At 33.8% G+C, this 17,643-nt stretch overlaps 1 protein-coding gene and 1 pseudogene across 2 annotated transcripts; both read left to right on the forward strand.

Annotated features, from left to right (window-relative positions):
- The first annotated feature begins 1,005 nt into the window (after positions 1 to 1,005).
- On the forward strand, positions 1,006 to 15,758 carry LOC130053139 (multiple epidermal growth factor-like domains protein 11). Of its 2 annotated transcripts, XM_056159794.1 has the most exons (9): positions 1,006 to 1,191; positions 3,120 to 3,181; positions 3,269 to 3,406; positions 4,042 to 4,167; positions 4,282 to 4,383; positions 6,897 to 6,968; positions 7,201 to 8,643; positions 14,574 to 14,592; positions 15,532 to 15,758. In XM_056159794.1, the coding sequence occupies exons 1-7, from the start codon at positions 1,106 to 1,108 to the stop codon at positions 7,236 to 7,238; spliced, it is 624 nt and encodes a 207-aa protein (XP_056015769.1). In that variant the 5' UTR covers positions 1,006 to 1,105; the 3' UTR covers positions 7,239 to 8,643; positions 14,574 to 14,592; positions 15,532 to 15,758. The 2 variants fall into 2 exon arrangements, with proteins under 2 accessions (XP_056015769.1, XP_056015768.1); XM_056159793.1 differs by lacking the exons at positions 14,574 to 14,592; positions 15,532 to 15,758 and adding an exon at positions 8,876 to 9,783.
- Positions 9,810 to 13,555, forward strand: LOC125676771 (uncharacterized; annotated as a pseudogene).
- Positions 15,759 to 17,643: the final 1,885 nt, after the last annotated feature.

The raw sequence follows: 17,643 nt of genomic DNA on the forward strand, positions 1-17,643 counted from the left end.
TATAAGGTAGAGGAAAAAAGAAATGATACCGTGATATATAGAGGAAAAGTATGCATTGAATGCATGTGAAGATTTGGAATTTTCTAATACGTTTCCTTTTTGAATGATATACAACTGTCTTTCAACATACATTCGATGCAATAAATAAGGATAACGTTATAAAAATTTAGAACGAAATTTCCTATTACTTCTCTTACCTGAAAGTGGATCTGATATTGATATGATTGCCAATATAATTGACCAATAATTCTCTATTTTCATTTTTCTGACGCAGCTTATGCTTAATAATTATGCTATGATTGAATGTTGGGCATTTATATAGTTATAAGTGTCACGTGTTACAAATGTTAGAACAAATATTTGGGAGAGTGTCTAAAATGACGTTCACCGTATCTAAGCAACTGCACATCATTCTTAATAAGGTTTACTGAAATTGCGTCTTCCAACATTCCCATAATTTTCAATAATGTTTTTGTATCCGCAGCGCCTTTTGTGGTTTTTCTCCTGTCTTTATTTCCGATTGAAATATATTCATTGTTTTATTGTGTTTTGATTTCTTTGATATTTAATTTTTTAAATTTGATATTAGACTATGAACATTGTGTTTTCATTTCTTTGGTGTTTAAATTTCTAAATATGATATTAGACGATAAATCTTGGGAAAAAAAGATCAATAATGTACAACTGTAATACTTACAAAATGCGGCACACTCTATAATAGTCTCTTTTTTTGAATGTGTAGTTTTACTTTGGTAAGCAGATAAGTGGAAGGCTATTGTCTTCTAAAATATTATTGAAAGACAGTTTTAAAACGCATGTCATTTAGATTAATGTATTTACAATCATTATAGGCAAGGAACGGTAACACGATATGAGTTATAAGTTTATAATATTTTCCAGCATTATCTATACTTAATTAATAATGATTAATGAAACCGTGATCAGGAAGATAACCAATAAAATAAAATGAATTGCATGATACTGGAACAGGAAACAAATAGTGAGAAATTTGAGGAAAGTGTACATTATTTTCAAGGGGAACACATTCAGTGTTATATCCTACCTGCTTTTAAACTATATTTCAATGAGTTGATATAACTGCAGAATGATTTTAAACCACCTTATAAAATACTCGATAATTTGTATTCTTTTCAATCAGATGAAGTTTTCTGGATTACCAAATTGTGGAGGGTAAGTAGAGGATAAATTCTCATTATTTTTAAGAGTTAGCAGATTCACATGTAAAAAATGTTTTACTATTCATTTGAAACTATGCATTCTTTATTAAATAATCAGTGTTTAATATCAAGTGAGACTTTCTGATCAAACTTCGTTAACTGTCTGTATATAGACTGTTCTTGTGCTCTATTTTCCTCTGAAGAAAGAAAAAGTAATCTTGACATAACGCATTCATTGATAAAGGCAATTCAGGTATTCTCACATAAAGAACAACTCAATTTCCGACAGGAAACGAGGAATTATCTGCAAAGCATCAACGGGTGTTTAAAGCATCATTTTCGTGAAAGTTGCCGCGAACAATGAATTTTTTTTACATCTCCATATCATAATCGCTAGAGCTAGACGGAGATCAAATTAAAGTCAAAGAATGTACAAAGACCCGGGGAGGAAATGTTTTGAAAACCTTCCTCTCGATCACTACAAGGATGCATCCCATGCACAACAAAAGATTAAATAGATAAATTCATATACTTAGATTAAGATGTATCCACTGTGTGGCCGCAGGAGTTCTCATAGAACCATGCACAGGCGGCGTTTTAAATTCTATATTATAAGAATGTACAGTTCCTTTAATTTGTTTTGTTGAGGTTCAATGTTTGTGTGAATATTTGTTAATCAAATTGAAATAGGCAACTTCTCTGAATATCTTCTCATTATGACACACTCTGCCATTAGTTACATATACATTTGTAGATATCACGATATTTGAGATAGTTTTATCAATACCCTCATGTATAATTTGTTCCCACCGCTATTCCAAAGATTTAAAGTGGTAAGAAAAGGGCGTTTGATTTTTTTTTTGATGGGGTATCGAAAACAATGTCTAGAAATATCTTTTAGAACAGCATGGTACATTCGCTCAAAATATGTGCAAGCAGATGATGTGTATATATATGGTTTGCTCACACCATAACTAGCAAAATCTGGGTACAGAAGGGGATTAATATTTGACAGAAGAATTTTGAGAATACTCTTGGAGAAATTTCCCAAGAAACTCAAAAGTGCAATCCAGTTAATTGATATGCAGAAGTCATTATTCAATATAATTTCAAGTTAGTTGATATCGAGGTTTTCTTGGATACAATCATGTCATAATTGATGTTCAACTTTTTACAAAATCTATTTTATGAGTTGCATAAATTACATGAAAGGTGAAGATAACGAACAGTGATTAATCTCAAAGCTCTTAACAGGAATACAAAATAGAGAGGTGGGAAAACACGAATTATTGGAAGTCCATGTACTACGTTTTAGATGTGTATTGATTAGCATTTCATTAGTGGTTAGTGTTCGTTTCTTGACCGGGATCAAACCTTGATTGATTGATTCAATATCGTTTAACGTCCATCTCGAGAATATATCACCCATATGAAGACGTCACCACTGCCAGTGAAGGGCTGTAAAATGCAGGGCTATGTTCGGCGTTTATGGCCTTTGAGCAGGGAGGGATCTGTAGCGTTCCACACCTGCTGTGACACGGGACCTCAGTTTTTCAGGGTCTCATCTGTAGGACCGACTCTTACAACAAGCATGGGGTACTGAGGACCTATTCTATCCCGGATCTCCACGGGATTCAAACCTCGATCGTACATTGGCCTACATCAAACTTAAGAGGCAAACATGACAGTGTCTACTCCGTCGTGAACTGCTCCCATATAGAAATAGTAGTGACTGATGTATTGAACGTGATTTTAAACCCCCGTGTTGCAGCAGACGTTGACACGTTAATATACCCTCATCGCTGTGGCCCAAAGCAACATGAATAAGTCTAAATTATACCACTCCTTTCAATACTGGTAACGTTTTAGTGTAAGTGCGACGGAATTGAATAGACCAAAACAAGCACACAATCTTTAGTGACTGCTTTTTAAATATTTTAGGGCAAACGGATCAGTTTGTTGCGTTGGATACGCTTGGAATAAACTTCTAAAGAAATGTACACGTACGTAGCACTCGGTCACGGTGATCCAATGTTGATATTGTAGAATAATAAATGAAGCTTTATAGTGAGATTTTTTATCTTAAACAGCGTGCGATATCGGGTTCCATGGACCTAACTGCTCTAGGCCCTGTCCGTATCCAGCATTTGGGAAGGACTGTCGGTTTATTTGTAACTGCAGTATACATTATTGTCATCGTCAGCATGGTTGTGGAGAATGTGAAAAAGGTACTTATATTGTGTTCATTAAACATAGTGGGGCATTTAATGCACAATAATGAGAATTTACAAAATTTCGACCGGTTATAATCCGGTGAAACGGTGTTAATTTGGGAGAAATCATAATCCTTAGATAAACTGCATGCTGTACTCCTGATGTTAAAATAAAGTTAGGCACCATAGTATGAATTTCTTAAAGGTTATATCCTAATGAATTTTCCCCAGTTTACTTTCAGAAGGTCGGTGGTCTCATCCCAGGTACATTGTATCTGGGTTCCCTCTTCCACCAATAAAAACGGGCACCACCAGATAACTGAAAAATTATTGAGTGTGGCGGAAAACTTCAAAACTATTTTAATTAATTCATGTACATTTTAAAATGTTTTTGATTGATATATTTTTTTTTCTAATTCTTGTCATTCGGATCTATTTCCGTCTGTTGTGTTGTTAAAATTGTATTTCGTAAGATTTATGTATATATCAAAATTGTTGGTCAATTGTTTTCATCAAATACTAATATTGCCATGGGTGTTTGATGCGATATAGTGTTCCATTCGAAACGTATGGTGCCTCTATAGACAAAATGTCCAAATAAATTATCATGTTTAGAAATCAGTTTAACTAATTGTGATATCTGAATTCAGTTTGTGAAGCTGGTCTGTACGGATGTAACTGTGAAAACCCTTGCCAATATCCAACCTATGGAGAAGAATGTCAACAAAATTGTGAATGCGAACAGCAACTGTGTAATTCGACAACGGGGTGCAAAGGTATCATATGCTTGTTAGGCTATATAAATGTACCATTTCTTGTCTCCCTCTTACTCTTTGCATTGTATTATTGATGGTATCTAAGCGCTGAATGCACCAAATATTTACTTTTAGACAACAATGGAACTAAAGTAGCATCCACATCAACAACTGTAAAGAATATCCAAGTTAATGAGCACACAGTAGCTGTTGAACCTTCCACACTAAGAAGTACAGGTAATTATGGTGAATAAACAAATAGCCACTCTCAGTCGGTATATCCCTATAAAATTCATATGTTAATTATAGTATCAAATTTATACTATAATCAAACAGTTCACCTTTGTTACATGTGTGGTGGTTTTACTACAGTCAGTCATAGAATCAAAGGATACTCTTACAATTTGTACTAAGTTCTACTAATATAATCCTTTTAAATATGGTCAAGCGTATGCACAAACTTTCGTAGGTCATTTCCGTTGATAAGATGCATGTAAGTATCATTTCACCTTTTTTTTTTCTATTGGTAAATCAAGTTTCCATATCTATTTATTATCAATTTACCATGTCTTTTACTTGATTATATACTTGGCAATGGTGATACATCTTTTGCATGTGATATACGGATCAAATGTCAGATAGGTGTGCAAAAATGGATAATTATCAAATTAATAAAAAGAACATATGCTACCTATAGTTACTCGGAATCGAATTGATTAGATATTTGAAAATGTTCGATATATCCTTATATCCCTTACATAAATGTATCTGCCTTACTAGGCCTATTGAAAGTACGACTTATGGGTGATGATGGATGCAATTAATGTATAGATTCAATTCCAAAAGGAATGACACGGACTGATATGACATATGATCTGTATTTCCTCATGTGATAATCTCTATTCAATTAAGAAATCTGTTATTTTGTATTACATGTATGTAAAACTTATACGGTACCAATTTTGATGCACCAGATGCGCATTTCGACAAATAATGTCTCTTCAGTGATGCTTAACCGAAATGTTTGAAATCCGAAATAACTATGAAGTTTTAGATCTAAATATAGCCAAAAACAGCGTGCCAAACAAGTGGAGCCAAATTCGTCCAAGGATAAGAACTATGCATGAGGGAGATAATCCTTAATTTTGAAATGAATTTCTAAATTTTATAACAGCAATTAAATATACATCCGTATTTTCAAGCTAGTAACGAAGTACTTAGCTACTGGGCTGTAGAGACCCTCGGAGACTAACAGTCCACCAGCAGAGGCCTCGACCCAGGGGTCATAATGTAAAACTTATACGGTACCAATTTTGATGCACCAGATGCGCATTTCGACAAATAATGTCTCTTCAGTGATGCTTAACCGAAACGTTTGAAATCCGAAATAACTATGAAGTTTTAGATCTAAATATAGCCAAAAACAGCATGCCAAACAAGTGGAGCCAAATTCGTCCAAGGATAAGAGTTATGCATGAGGGAGATAATCCTTAATTTTGAAATGAATTTCTAAATTTTATAACAGCAATTAAATATACATCCGTATTTTCAAGCTAGTAACGAAGTACTTAGCTACTGGGCTGTGGAGACCCTCGGGGACTAACAGTCCACCAGCAGAGGCCTCGATGTTAGACATCAACACATATCACATTTCGATTAAAGAAAGGCGGTTAATTTTATTTGTACTTGAAGGAAATGTGATTTCAAACCATACATGAGAGTCAATTACTTTGAATGGATATCTAGAATGAATATTTTCTCATTTCTACGTTGCAAGAGAATGTTAATGCAAAAGGAAAGTATAGGCAGTTGTGTTTGTTATTAAACTGCAATGGGACTTGACAATTTCAAAATTACATATTTGAAAGACTTATTTATGTATTTGTTTCCTTTTAAACACAGCATAATGACAAAATGTAAATAATTAGATAAACACACCCTTATGCTTTCCAACAAAATGCATGTAAAACATTTAAATGCAGTTGACTGAAAATAAATATTGATCTATTGACACATATATACCCAAAAAGAAAACATCAATTAAAAATTCAGAGTTTAAAAATATAAAGGAAATATCTCCTAACAACATTACCATTTCTATAGCTTACTATGATTTGATTTATAATTAAATGTGAAACATGAAACGTCAGTTATGGATATAACTGTTTTAATGAAATGCTCATAAAACAAGTTGTGTTAATTCTTATACTAATAATTAATAAATAACCAAATAAATTAATTCACATGTTTGGACTGTAAGTATGGAGAAATTCACAATTTATGTCATCAATTGCAAAAATGGCATTGGGTATAAATGAGGTATAAATGTTGACAATACATTACGTGACATGAGAACGGGGGTGCAGTATTATTGGTACACCCTTCTGCTTCCAAAACATGTCCAAATAATTTGGATTAACAAAAATAAATGCAACTACATGGGGTTAAATATCAAGCAACGTAATATGATATACCTAATATAACATTGAATTTACTAGAATATGTACCTGCTTGGTTAAATTATCTTACCCTTTGTCATGAAATAATGAGGAATGGTGGATTCCCTTATAATAAAACAGTAACAAAAGGGGTAATATTCCATAAAATATATAATAGGTTTTGTTAATTGAATGTATGGAATGTGTAGCGATGTTCAAATGATATAGTTGTATGATATAGTTTAACAGTTTTAGAAACATATTTTCTACCCTATTATACACTTAATACCAATCTTATTCATTTTCCAACAGATTCGTCATCACCTGTAAGTCCGTTAACGATAACCGACACGTATCCATTGAATAAAGCTGATGAACATTTAAGTAAGGCATCATACAAAATTGTCTTGATTCCATTTTTCCTCTTTAAAAAAAGCCACCACAAACATTAAGTACCCTTGATTAAGAAAAAAAAAGATTAATGATGGAATAACTCCCCTTTATCGAAGCTGGGAAGTGAGTATATAAATTCTACTAAATATTATGCGGATTCAAAGGGCTTATGCAATGTTTGTGACTGGGTCAATCATACATATGAATAGTTTCCTCCTTTTAGATGAACTAGATGTAGAGAGTAACTCTTGTAGTGGATAGACGACCACTGATAAAGGGAAACACAGCAACTTTGCAATATGCCATTCTTGGACTTGGAGTGGTCTGTTGTGTATTTCAGATCTTCTACATAGGACTATGCATTGTTGTCCACAGATATAGACCGAAATTTAGGAATAAACACGGACACGAAAGACAAATGGGTGTCTAAATTGGTGTCTAAATTGAAAGGGAAACAATCATAAGGAAGTTGCGGAAACTGTTTCAATGACATATTCACGATATATGATGCATTTCTCATAAAGTTTGAAAACACGGAAATCATCAAATTGAACGCTACGTGGACTTTACACATGCTTTCTAGATGACAAAATTAAAACTATTTCGCATATCAGTATTCATTTGTTGCGCTCGCCTATCACTACATAACTAATAGTAAGACACAGTCAGTAATTCAGAAAAAAGTTTGATATTAAACCTTAATATAAACAATGCAATTCTATTAAAATCATCTTAAAAGACAAAGACAACATTCATAAAGCACTCTCAAGGTTACATATGTTTAGATTTAACGTGTTGTTACGTCGAATCATATTCGGGAAATAGTGTCTTTAGAATGACTCTAAACAAGAACTTTAACATTGAAAATGGAGACATGCGTCCATTGAGTCGAAAAACAGGAAAGCGAAATGGAATTCTTTAAAGGTATGGATTGACGTCATATTCTATACTCAGCTGTTTTGCGGTGTCAAATAACATCACTGGTAAACAATCCTTCAAAATTATTATTTGAGTATGTACATGATGATATTTACATTCCCTAAACCATATAAAGATCTGGGTATATCAGTGAAGAAAAAGGTTAACGAGGTTTTGTGTGTGTGTGCTTGAAGCAGCAGATGAAATAACAAGATTCATTTCTGTTACGAAATAAATACAGTTATCATATTGATGGTTAATGTTGCGCCTAAGATTTAATGCTCGTAATGTCATACTGTAAACAACACTATTGCTGTTGAAGTTTGACGTCACAGTATTTGTATCAGTTGGATTGAGAAGTGGGTGTATTTTTCCTGTATCTAAAACATTTATGTAACTTTTAATTTTGGGAATGTTATATCCCGTTGTTTTTATAAGTCAATAGAATTGATGTGTATACCATATCATTTCAAAATGTAAACATACTCATATACCTATATTGTCAATTGCTTAGTATCAATAACTTTATACATTTTATTTTGTTTTTCTACATCAGAATTTACAATGTTTATATTTTACTATTTCAACAATATATAACCTCGACAAAAGTCACATTCCATTGACCAAGGGGGAAGGCATTGAAGAATAAACGCAAATTCACTGGGAGGACAGGTTGCCGGGCGTGAACAAAATGTGTCAAAGGAGTAGAACACAGCGCCACCTCAAGAACCGGATCCTGGGACAAACAGTAAGTCAATCAGCTTATCATAACTGGATGACGTTGTCTCGTCAGTAGCGAGAAAATGCTACCAGAAATCAACGAAAGGATAGAGACAATTATTTCTCAACGCATTGATATTTCCTCGTTTAAACGTAGCAAAACATCAAATAGTACAGCAAATACACATGTATCAAATTTATCTGATTCATATCAAATCGTTTATTTTGACAAAATTGCCCCTTCATATTCATCATCTCAGAGCATAACCATCGTGCATGAGCGTTCGCCCCGCATGTGGAAGGCCGGGGTTCGAATTTCGGCCGCGACAGACCAACGTCGTTACAACAGGTAGTGGCAGTTCCATCAACAAACGCTCGGCATCAGGTGTGAATGTCACGGGTCCTTGGAGATGACCTTAAAAACGGATGCCCTGTGTCACAGTAGGTGTGACACGCTAAAGAACCCTCGTTGTTCAATGACCGTAAGCGCCGAATATAGTCCTAAATTTAAAGTCCTTCACCGGTCTTGGTGACCTCTGCATATTTGAACAGCAGGCAACGGAAACATCGAAAAAGCAACGCGTAAATATGGTGTTATGTGCGGCCCCAAACTGCAATGTTCAAAATGGACAGGGATTAGCAATGTTCAATTTCCCTACAGACACAAAGAATTTTGAAGTTTGGGTAAGAACATTAAGAACAGTGGATTATTGGCCGTCGAACACTCCAAGCTGTGCGAACGTCATTTTACAGAGGATTGTTTCGTAGTTGAGCCGTTTAAGGCACGGTCTTTGGGCTACTCAAGACTGCAACTAAAGATAGAGGCAATTCCAACTGTATTCAATTACACGCCGTTACATGTACCTAAAGACCAAAAACGGAAAACGGATTCAGACCCTCCCCTTCCAAAACAAAAAAGCAGAACCTCCAGAGCTGTGGAGAAAAGAGGAACCATGAACGTATGTTTCAATATAGATCATATTAAACATATTGGCTATTTTATTGACATTAATACAGTAATAACTCGGTTCATTTTATTTGTTCTTTACACACAACCTTACTACCACGGAATTCTTTTAAAAGGACTACAGTTTACTTTTATCACCCCCCCCCCCCCTTTGCCAGTCACACGAGTCGTTCTTCACCGAAACTTACTTTTATTAATGTGTTTGTAGGAGTAAGAGATTGATGAGAATGTACAAGTCATTCTTCCTCCACCTCCCCAATTCCAAGATAACCAAGACTGCATCTACTGGTGAGTCTACCATTGACGATGACATTGGGACAGACACATATGAAATGGCTACACAAACCACATATGGATCGATTGTAAGATTTGTTGAGCTATATATGCCATGAATTATAATATTTTATTTGTTTTAAACAGATTATATGTAATTTGGTGTAAATTGAAATGGATACCTTGATTATAACATAAAACACACATATCCATAAATGCTAATATATATATATATACATGTGCCATGTGTATATTAGAAATTGATTTGATACAGTTGTAAATAGTTTATCAAAATCAGAATGACATTCTTTAAAAGGCAATCGTTTACTGCTAGTGCATATATCACATTATACGGATGTATATTTAATTGCTTGGCACGCTGTTTTTGGCTATATTTAGCTCTAAAACTTCATAGTTATTTCGGATTTCAAACATTTCGGTTGAACATCACTGAAGAGACATTTATTGTCGAAATGTGCATTTAGTGCATCAAAATTGGTACTGTATAAGTTTTACATTATCAGTTATTTAAAACTTAGAAAATATGTCTGGTTTATTTTGTGTTGTTTTTTTATTCAGAAACGCAGCATGTCTCACTACAGACATATATAAGAGTCGCTGTGACATCTACGGGTACCCAAACAGAATCTGAGGCAGACTATTTACCTGTCAATCTGAATGAAAGCATGGACTCAATTTCTAGCCTCAAGTCAACAGAGTCAGAGTGGATCCCAGAAGAGGAGATGGACATAACAGAAAATGATGAAAACAATAATCCCCATCATATAACCGTACTACCACAAAATCACCAAAGCAGAACATTTGTTGTTTTTGAAGAGTGCCTTGATCAGCTTTTGAACCAATGTGTTGCATGTGGACAGAAATGTGTGACTAACAAGACTGTTGTTCGGAGTATGCTGTCTGTGTCAACAATATGTGCTTGTGGTGAAAGTTTTACGTGGGAATCTCAACCTCTCATTGGATCAATCCTGTCGGAAAACTTGTCCTGTTTGCTACAATTCTGGTAAGTGGGAACTGTATAGTTCAAAGTTTGATGATGTTTAATCATGCGAACATAGCGTGCTTTTCAGAAAGGAAATTTCATAATTTCAACAACGTTACTTGGTGCCAGCCGTGGAGCATGTATGGAACGCTCATTATTTATCATTTTTTAATGTAAAAAAAATCAATAAATACGAATGTTTTTAATACAGAGTAATGAAGTAAAAAGTTTCCACTGTATGGAATTGGAGGGCCTAAAGAAATGTTTTAACACAGTGGAGGATGATGTCATTACATACTTAATTACTGACAGACATTCATATGTCCAGGCTTTCATGAAGAGAGAAGTGATGTAAACCACTGGTTTCATGTGTGGCATGTAGCCAAATGTATCTACATATATAAACATAAAGATGTAATTATGGTTAAAAGATGTAAAGCATGGAAAATAACATGTATACAATTTCTTAAAAATATGAAGTAAATAATATTAATAAGGCTAGAAATATGTATCAGTAGTACATGTGTTTTAATAATATTTATTTATTTAAAGAGTATTCAAGAAATTAGAGACCAGTGGCAAGAAATGCAAGAAAGTGGCTTACTGGGCTCGATCAGTTTCGAATCACCTATACTGGTGTGCTGCTACAGTGTAGTATGGGGAGTTGGTCTTGGAGAAATGGTTGTCTGTACTGAACCATGTTGCCAACATTGATGAGGGTTATGGAAAGTCGTTTCTTTCCTGTTTACTTGAGGACAGAGACTGGATTAAGCAAGGTTAATTATTTAATTTAATGGTTTTATTACTTTATCAGCTGTCTTGTAAACAGTAAAAAATAAAAATGAACATTGAAGAAAAAAGCTTATCATTTTAAATGAAAAGTAGTTGATAGGTAGTTTGGCTTTCATCGAAATGGAGAAAGTTGTCAAAGGCAGACTTTTGGTGAAGGATATTAAGCAGATATCTCCAGCTGAACAAACTTCAGCACTTGAGGCCTACCAAAAGATAGTGTGTCACTTTGCATCCAAGTCCCTCCACTTCTTTTATGCACCAATGAAGGCCAGGTATGTATTATGTTGGTTAGGAATGTATTGTAATATTGCGTTTTGTAATTCACATTAGTAGAACTAATACATCTATGCAGTCAAATATGCATGTAGATACTTATAGAAAGAAAGAGACCCAGATTTAGTAGATATATATTTCCTAGGTTGTACATAGCAGCTTTGTATTTCAATGAGAACTCTTATCGTGATCAGGCCAAAAACAGAAACGGAGAACCCATATTTGCTGTGTCCTACCCAGAAGGAAGACATAGAAGTGGTGTTCCTAAGGAAGTGAAAGTGAAACAAACATATAGTGAGTAAACATGTGACTTTATTATTCATGTACATGTATTGAAATGTTGTACATGTGACTGGATTATTTATAATACTAGTAAATGACATGTACCTGTATTGAATTGTTGTGATTTATTATTATTTTGAATTATCAAATGCATAAATGATTGCGTATTTCAGATTATGCCGTTGAATTGATGCAGGAAGCGATCAATGTGAAACTAGAATTTGGTTCCCACATAAACTCCAGGAAGTTTATAGTGGATATGATTGGTAATTATCCTGTTCCGATTACGAACTCCTATAAACATGTGTCAAAGTCTGATCTTCTTACCAGCCAGGTCAGCCGGTTCAATAAGAACTGGTGTTTTAGTGTTTTTGAAATACAGTGTACATGCATGTCCATACAGTCTATTTTTGATGTCCATGTATTTTTTTTTATACATGTTTGTAACTTTTGATTTTGTTGTCACAAGCCACTCAAGTGACCTATTGCATTTGGTCTGTGTTTGTCGTTGTTCATCAACAATTGAACATTTTTAATTTTCCTTGATAACTATCTTTCCAATACTTTTCAAATTCTGTATGAAGTATATTTTGGATGTGTGGGACAAGACAACAACTGCCAAAAATTTACTAATTTTAAAAATCCCTGTTCTCTACAACCTCACATGTGTAACAGGTTTAAGAATAACTGGAGGCATAGCAGAAAAACCTCTACCAAAGTTTTAAATTTCATTATCCCTGATTAGGTAGATATGAAAATTACAACAAAAAAAACTATAGATTTCAAAGCTCTTGGGGCTAGTAATACTTTTAATTAAAACGCAGAAGACTGATGGGGCCTGTGGGTCTTTTGTGTTTAACCCAAATTAAATCAATGATGATTTATATACATATATGCACAATATAAAAACTGAACATCAAACCATGTTGTTGATATATATTTCTATCAATTATGAAACATGTATCAAACATTTATGACATATAAAAATCAAGTAGGGTGTTTAAATCCACAAAACTGTTGTGATGGAAAGCAATTTCTAATCTTAGTCACAACACAGGATGTAAGAACTTTCCGGTTGTTTTTCCAAGCCGTTGCCAGATCCAACGAACGAATCTCCTCTATGCTAGATGTCTGTAAATTCTGCTTTAAAAAAATGACAAAAATTTAGATTTTTCAAATGTAAATTTTGAAATTTTATCTTAAAAAGGAATACTTTGAATATGAATGCTTTTTCAAGAACTAACTTCGGAAACATTTGCTTAAACATAATATGACATAAATATCATAAGATAAAAGTAAACCTGGTACATGTACTCTTACTCAATTAGTTCCATGTACATGTTTATCCAGTAGAATATGTAAAGGACAAGAAGAAAAGAATTCAAATAGTTAAGAGAGAGAGGGAGGGAGATGGCTCCCACAAGTTTAAGTCGTCCGACATCTATTACTCTGGTCGAAAAGACAAGTGAACCCCCCCCCCCTCCCTAATGGTCAACAATATTAAATTTGATCAGTGATAACAATACATACTCGTGAATCTATTCGCCCTCCTCCAAGGGACCATTGTATTGAATGTACTCGTAATAAGACGTTTCTGTTGAGACAGTTTGCCGCAAAACCCTCGTGATCCTTGATGCAGGACACGTCCATTCCTTCAAGCCTCGGTACAATCGTACTTAATGCATGGCAACATTTAGACTCCCTTCTTGTGGGCAATGCTATGCAATTACCACACAAACACCTGTTAGAAACATAGCAAAATAGTTTTACAAATGAAAGCACTACTGAGTATTGGATACTCGTTTCTTTTTTATTTTGATACAGTTTAATAGAGTACTTGTGTAAATTAACAAACCAGTGCATATCAGATGGTCAAGAGCATTCGTCCAATTGATCATCGCTGTTTTCTGACTCACTATCGTTTTCCGGTATAGTGGGGATGTGTCGCACAGTACAACTGGTTCGTACTAGTAGGGCTGTACATTAACTCTAAGTGATATATCTATCTCAGGAACACTATCGTCCGAATCGCTTTCATATCGTGTCGCCATATTGAAATTTCAGGTTCGCCTAAAGGGCAGATAACTCATACAATAAAATTTTCCGGGTTTAAATTAACGATGTTGTATCTACCTGGATGATCGAAACAAAAATTATTTTTATGAAAAAAAAAAAAACATTTAAGGAATGGTATTTTCTAACTAAATTTATAAGAAAAACGAAAATCGTTTCAGTTGATCTTTAACGAAATACATTGTTGATGAAAGGTAGAGTAAGCCGATGTGTGACTCATGACTACGTATTAGCGTACGTCATAAGTCTGGCAGTGGCGGATCTAAATCCTTATTATTTCTTTTTGTAAAAATAGTGCTACCGGGACACTGAATGTAAGTATTAGGCATGCGCAATATATCATCGAATATAAATTGTTTATAATCGTTTGCAAATCACAAATCTGATTTAAATAATACAATCAAAAGGAAATCATTATTCTGACAAGAAGAAAAAAGAGACTAATTTGCTAAACTACATATGTGAGGGAGCACAGGTACTGAATTTGAAAAAAAGTCTGATATAAAACTGCATCGCAGACGAACTGTCAAAGAAAAAACAACCTATGTACATTCAACACCAGAACTTCTCCTGCGAATAATGGGATTCACATGTTTTTAAAGTTATTATGTCAAACTATGAAGCTACATGGACTGCATTTTCCACTATAACAAAATAAATAATACATTGGTTAAACTTCTTTTTTTTTCAATATCAAGGCTTTTATGGCACATATTAACACAACTAATGCGTCTTTATATTCCATTACTTTAAGATATTTAAAGAGATTACCAATAAAGCAAAGTAATTTGACAAAAATATATAGTTATATAAAATTGTTTGTTTTTTCCTAATCTAAAGCTATATTTCCTTGGCAAGTTCGGAATCACACATCACGATTACCCCGCCCCCATCTCATGATAACCAATCGTGTTACTTGCTATTAACTACTGAAAATCATTTCATAATTCTAGTTTTGTGAATAAAGGTTTATTAATTTATTTTTACAAAACAGTGGCGAGGGGTTATTCATTTATTTGATGCAATTTATTCAATGATTACATGTGATGCTGAAATATTACAGCATTATGTTAATATTAGGATTATGTATAAAATTATAAATATTGTTCTAAGTTTCTTTTCTGAAACATGGCATTGCTACAATGGGATCTCTAAAGAAATATTCTGGATTTCTGCATGTATGTGCAATAATGATGAATTTATCGATTTATTCAAAATTATCACTATATTGAAAATTCGTTTTATGTTCAAAGGCAGTGATGTTCACACAATTCTACACATTTGAAAGGTTTGCAATGCGATACGATTTGGATATTTCATCACACAATTAGTGACTTGACTGAGGGTAGAAATAAGGAAAGCAGAGGCATTAGAGAACATTTCTTGCGTCAAATATTCAGCAGGTCACATTGAAGTAAACAGAAATGAAATGTATACAGTTAAAAATATTTCAATCACATTCATGTATAATATGTTTCAATGCTATAATAAAAAAAAATTCCGGGAGAAAACTGAATGGGTGCCTAATTTCATTCATGTTCTGAGTATTTGGCAGATAAATATTGTTCAGACAGAACCTGATCAAAGCATGAACATTACAAAATGTGTGTACATGTAGATGCGCTCGCTCAAATAGTGGAATACAATATAAAACTTATACGGTACCAATTTTGTTGCACCAGATATCATTCCCCAGAAAATAGTTTCTGTAAAATTAAGATGTATGTATACTTTTGTTGTATATTATTAGATATATCCTGTTAGTATATGAAAGGTGATCAATGTAAAACTTATACCTGTACACTGCCATCTAAAGGTGTGTTTACTCGAATGAAATATACATATATGTAAAACTTATACGGTACCAATTTTGATGCACCAGATGCGCATTTCGACAAATAATGTATCTTCAGTGATGCTCAACCGAAATGTTTGAAATCCGAAATAACTATGAAGTTTTAGATCTAAATATAGCCAAAAACAGCGTGCCAAATAAGTGGAGCCAAATTCGTTCAAGGATAAGAGTTATGCATGAGGGAGATATTCCTTAATTTTGAAATGAATTTCTCTCATACCTCTTATAAGCAATACAAGAACACGGATCTTGGATATACCAAGGGTGGAATCAGGTGCTGATGAGCAGTAAGCATCTGTTGACTGGTCACATGGTCCACCGTGCGCCCTATATCTTTATAAGGTAAACGGAGTTATCCACAGTATCCACAGTCAACAGCAGCGTCCCAACAACGGTCTAACAAACGGTATGTTATAACTATACTATTGAATAAAGAATTTACACAAGCATTATGTCAGTGGGTTACAGAATAAGTTTCACTCTTTTGATTTAATGACATGTTTTTGAAAGTTTAATGAACATTAGAATTACAAATTAATGCTTTAAAGTAAAGTAAAGTAAAACGTAGTTGTGATGCTTGTTGTCAAAATCATATTTAATTGTCCACTTTATCAGGGTAAGGATAGCATTCTTTCGCTAGTGAAATTAAACTAAAATCATGGGATGCTTACTACTTCTAGGCACTTGATCCCATCTCTGGTATATCCAGTGGTCCGTATTTGCCCAACTTTCTCTTTTGCATTGTGTGTACGAGTTGTGAGATTGATTGCTGTTCCTTATCTTCATCTTTCATCAAGGAAGCAATAGTCTGAAAGCTAAATCTTAATCATCGGTGTGTTTGCCTTGTAGGGTGACTGTCTAGGTTTTATCTGGATTTTCTTTTTGGAAGGGGTGCACTACAGAAACTATTTGGCAGAAGTGGGGCACAATACGTGACAATAGATTTCTGCATTTAGGACAATTACTGTGTACGCAATTTTAGTCACAATATGTAATTCTTAACAACAGCGTACAACCTCATGTATTTTTATTTCATCACATCCTGATGAGGCATCTGATATTCATCATTTTGAGTTTTTCTATTTCCCTCACATTACGTTGTTTTATCATGTGATTTTCCGAAATCTAGATGACTAATCATACAAATTGTTCTCCAAAACGCAGATTTGTCTCATCATGTTCATTTTGATACAGCATCAATCACACATCATTATCTAAAAACATTTAAAGACAATTTCATTGAAGATTTTGCAATTTCAATTTTAAAACGCTTAAACATATATAGATAAACCTTATGTATATATTTTGTTTACATCTGTATATATTCCAGCAGAAAGGTTTAATATTTTCAATCATTTGTGATTACTAGTGTAACATTTAAATCGATACTTTTTACATATAAACAGAGGTAAATTCCACATTCAAATATTTGTAAGTTCCAACACATGGGTTTCCAAAAACATCATTCGTTGTTTCCAAGAGACGTTTCCTCTTTACGTGACACCTTTTA

The sequence above is a fragment of the Ostrea edulis genome, chromosome 3 (assembly GCF_947568905.1).
Source record: "Ostrea edulis chromosome 3, xbOstEdul1.1, whole genome shotgun sequence".
Lineage (NCBI taxonomy): Eukaryota > Metazoa > Mollusca > Bivalvia > Ostreida > Ostreidae > Ostrea > Ostrea edulis.